Raw genomic sequence first — 4,527 nt, forward strand, 5'->3', positions numbered from 1 at the left:
CAGGATGAGGCTTGTACTGTGCTGTGTAAGACAGAAATGTCTGCTGAGCAGGGACAGTCTTGTTTTATATGCATAAATGACACCAAAAAACGTAAATCCCTTCAAATCCAGTGTTGTCATATCATCATATCTGTATAATATCTGGGTTTCCTGGGTCAGGACGGATGTCTCTGTAAAAAGAATGAATGACCTGAAATCTTGTCCATAGCTGTTGGAGAGTTCAGATGTTCCTGCCAGGGATGATCTTTGTCTGCTGCTGCTGTGGCTTGTTGACTGTTGAGTAGAGAGCATCGTCTGTGGATGGGGATGGTTGAATGACAGTCTTTGGACTTTGGGTGATCTTGACAGTAGAGTATTCACAGCCAGAGGAGCTGGGTTTGGGTGTCTCACCACCAGCCTTGTGAAAGTTGATGGTAGAGTAATGCAGCGAGGCAGAGGGGTTTGTGGGAAAGTTGGCAGTGACATAAATTGAGTTCATTGCATTTCCTGTGTCTGGCTTCTGACGGACCTCCTCTATCTCTTCATACACGTAATCCTTTCAGGACTGAGGAAAAAATACAGTTCATATCCAAGTTTAACAGTAAGAATTAAACTGTACTCAGCACTACTAAATGTCACACATCATCCAGGTATGAGTTCTCTGTGCGTTACTCAGTTTTTCCAGATCATCAAAGACACACAGTACGTTAATACGCAAACCTCTGTGACAGGCTGCGGCTCTTCATTTCTTGTTGTTTTTGAATGAGGAAATCCCAATTTCAATACATAGTGGCCTCTCTGTCCATCTCATTTACAGCCATCACCACTGACAGAATTGCACTTGTTGATTATTTTGTATTTTTCAGGTTTGGTTTTATTGAGTTGAATTTGACTACCACTGTTTCCTCTAGAAATTAGCAAAAAAGATCAACTGATACGAGAGTCATGTCGAGTCAGTGCTGACATCATTGCGTGTGTCTGCTGTGGCTTTTATGGACAGGGAAGTAGATGAATTAGGTTTTGTGCGTGTGTGTACATGGGTTATATCCTGAAAACAGAAAATTCTCTTACGATTGTAGATGTAGATCCAAAAGAGCACTAACAGCAGCAGCACAGTCACATAGATGATCACAGGAGTGATTTCGAAAACTCCTTCTGCAAGATATGAAATACGACATGTCACTATCACCCAGAGCATCTGTGTAGAAGAAATACTGCAGAAGGTTTACGATCTCTCACCGTGACTGTCGACAGCAGTAGCAGTGGTTGGCGCCACACATTAATTAAAATGCATTCAAGGTTTACATGTAATGATGTGATCTCATCAAAACCTATGTAACCATGTAAACTATGTAACAGCCTCCTTAAAAAGTAAGCAAATGCATCCTATTCGGCACAAATGTTTCTATTTCTATCTATGGTTCGTTGTTTTTGAGACAAAAATACACAGTCTAATTAAATGTTGGTCTAACTTTTAAATCAATAAAATTATGTACAGATACAGATCAGTAAACAATCCGCTGCCATCTGAACCAGGTTCATCGCACACTATGAAATGACATGACTCACCTACAGTCACAATCAATCTGTGGATGAATGGATCACTGCGCTGTGGGTCAGACCTTTCTGCTCCACACCAGTATGTTCCAGCGTCGTCTGCTGTTAGATCTGTCACTGTTACAGTAAGTCCTGTTTTGGTTTTGTCCTCAAGCAAGGAAAACCTCCCATTGTTCTTCTGTGCAGTGCTCACTACACGTTGACATACAGAAGGATCTTCTCCTTTACAAATGAACTTCTTAGGAACGGTACGATTTTTATAATCACACCTGTATGAGAAGGTTTCTCCAACTGTTTTGGATCTTGTGAAGTAAGTGATCTCTGTAAAAACACAGATTTAAGTTTAAAAAAAGTATATGAACAGTCTTTTTCAGTCTGTTAGTAAGAACAAACATCAGAGACTACAGATGTTAATTACTCACTCTGAACGTCCAGGTTTATTTGTCTGAGCACAATGTGGCGAGCTCCGTCTTTTGACCTCAGTCCACACCAGTAGACACCAGCGTCCTCTGAAGACACATTACTGATGGTCACGTTGAAGCCACTCCTGGTAAATCTGAACCTTTCATTTGACCCTGTTGATGAAATGTCCATTGGGATGTTGCCTTCCTCTTTATAGAGAAACTTGTCTCTGAACTTGACACTGCCAGTGTCTGGGACATCGCAGGCGATGGTGGTTTTAGCTGAAGGGTACGCAGTTTGATTAAACGGTGTCAGACAGCATTTGTCTGCAAATCAAACAAGAAGAAATGAGGATATAGATTAAATGCCCTGAAATGTCTTGATTACATCATAACAGCAAACACACATTGTTGTTTTCAGGTTGTCAGTCCCATTCAAGTGAGGGTGATTAATAACACCTTGGGAATTCATTCACTTGGAACTGATCCGATTTTAGGGGTCGAAGGTCAAATGTTAAGGTCACCGTGACTCAGGTACAGAGAGAGAGACCATGATTATTCACATTTGATTGGTAACTGGTGACACTAATCTTAGGTGTACCGCTGAAAACTTTTTGCAACAGTAATAAACCGTTGCAAAAAAGGACATGCAAGACAGTTATTTAAAAAGTAAAGCATTTCTTATGAACTTCCAACTCCAGCTCCTCAAAGTCCTTAGCATTACTATCTTTAATTTAAATGAGATAAAATATAGATAGAAAGATTATAGCTGCTGCGCAGCAATGGGTCGGGTCCGGGCTACTTTGGGCATATTTAGGCAATTCTGAGCAACAAACAGGAGAATAGGAAGACAAGACAGTTGTCCTTATAATGTCCAATTTGCATCATTTGAGGATTGAACCCACAACCTCGGGAACCAAAGACTGTTGTCTATCGCACTGAGCTAATTGACAAGTGGCACACAACAGTGGCTTCACAAATTGAGTAAACCATTCACTGTCGTGTAGGCAGATTTGAAACCACAGTAAAAAGAAAAATCAGTTTTTGAGGTAAAATAATGATATGTATTTGTCAAACATCTACTATGAATCTAAGATGTTAGGAGCCTTCGCACATGGTCCAGTCCAAGCTATTTGGATTTTTAAACTTAGAGGCTTGCTGTGATGCCACCATTAGGACAATTGTCTTGTATTTCGTGTTGAGGACAACTGACATTTTGATCTGTCATCATCATCACCCTTGCTGGGTCTCGAACCCACAGCCTCTGACACCAAGAACCAGCTCCTAACTCGCTGAGCTAATTGGCTGGTGGTGAGACCTGCTGTGTAGCTTCATTTATCCACTCAGGGAGTCAGTGCCCGGGCAGCTGTTGTGAATGCAGATTTCAAAAATGGTCAAAAAGTCAGAAATTCTATTATCTAAACAAAAATCTGTTAATACATAAATTGCATCTAGACAGCAAAACAGCTTGAAGACATGTGACATTTTGATCTGTCATCCTTATCATCACCCTTGCTGGGTCTCGAATCACAATCTCTGACACCAAGAACTAGCTCCTAACTCACTGAGCTAATTAGCTGGTAGTGAGACCTGCTGTGTAGCTTCATTTATCCACTCAGGTGAGCCAGTGCCCGGGCAGCTGTTGTGATGAAATGGTCAAAAGTCAGAAATTCAGTCATCTAAACAAAAATCTGATAATACATAAATTGCATCTTGACAGCATGGAAATGTTGGTGATTTGTTTTTAATGATAAGTGTTTTGCTTCATAAGAGAAAATCTGATGTTTATAAATTCCACACTCACATTGACTGCAGTTGTTTCCATGAGAGCAGAATTCAAAATGTTCTCAAAAATTCAGTTTTTGAATTAAAATTCTGATATTTGCCAAACTTCATCAACCATGACTCCAGAATATTCTCGTTTTTTTTCAGGAAGTTTGAAAATGTATTTAGCAAGAATTTGATGGTATATGTTTACAGTACCGTTTACAGTCAAACGTTTTCATGCACTGTAGGCTCAATTTTTGCTTAATCAAAAATCCGAGAAACAAGTTTTGTGGAGGACGGTCTGGAGATGCTCTGTAGCAAGTTTGGTGTCAATTGAGCAAAAATTGTGGGAGGAGATACATTTTAAAAGTTTTACAGTTATTGAAAAAAAACAGAGTGATGGACTTCATAATTTGTAATAAGTTTAAGTGGACAAAAGTTTCAGCAGTATTGAGGCTACATTGTGGTGAAGGTTCAACACTGTAGCATCTACCGTTGGTTTGGTAGGAATTTTTAAAGTTTTTAAATTTAAACGCTTATTGTGCCCCCCCTAGGAGGGGGGGGCACATGTCCTTGGAGTTGAGTGAATCTGGCATGGGACTGAACCTTTGTGCAAAGTTTGGTGAGTTTTCGCCCATGGGAAGTATGACTTCCTTGGAAGAAGAAGAATTCCTAAGAATACAATAGTGTCCCGGCAGCTTAGCTGCCCGGACCCTAAAGAAGAAGAAGAAGAAGAAGAATTCCTAGGAATACAATAGTGTCCCGGCAGCTTAGCTGCCCGGACCCTAATAAAGACATGGGGCGCTGGTTGAGTGGTTAGAGC

The 4,527-nt window shown here is 40.4% G+C and overlaps 1 protein-coding gene across 1 annotated transcript in view; it reads right to left on the reverse strand.

Moving 5' to 3' along the window:
* Positions 1-209: 209 nt before the first annotated feature.
* Positions 210-4,527, reverse strand: part of LOC146987509 (polymeric immunoglobulin receptor-like) — a 5,953-nt gene continuing 1,635 nt past the window's right edge. Inside the window, exons 3-5 of the mRNA XM_085777902.1 lie at positions 1,959-2,264; positions 1,553-1,857; positions 210-535 (exon numbers count right to left, since the gene is read on the reverse strand). Coding sequence (XP_085634028.1) covers positions 221-535; positions 1,553-1,857; positions 1,959-2,264 — 926 coding nt within the window. The 3' untranslated portion in view covers positions 210-220. The remainder of the gene's footprint in view (positions 536-1,552; positions 1,858-1,958; positions 2,265-4,527) is intronic.

The sequence above is a fragment of the Trachurus japonicus genome, chromosome 5 (genome assembly GCF_045865225.1).
Source record: "Trachurus japonicus isolate A0001 chromosome 5, Traja_1.0".
Taxonomy (NCBI): domain Eukaryota; kingdom Metazoa; phylum Chordata; class Actinopteri; order Carangiformes; family Carangidae; genus Trachurus; species Trachurus japonicus.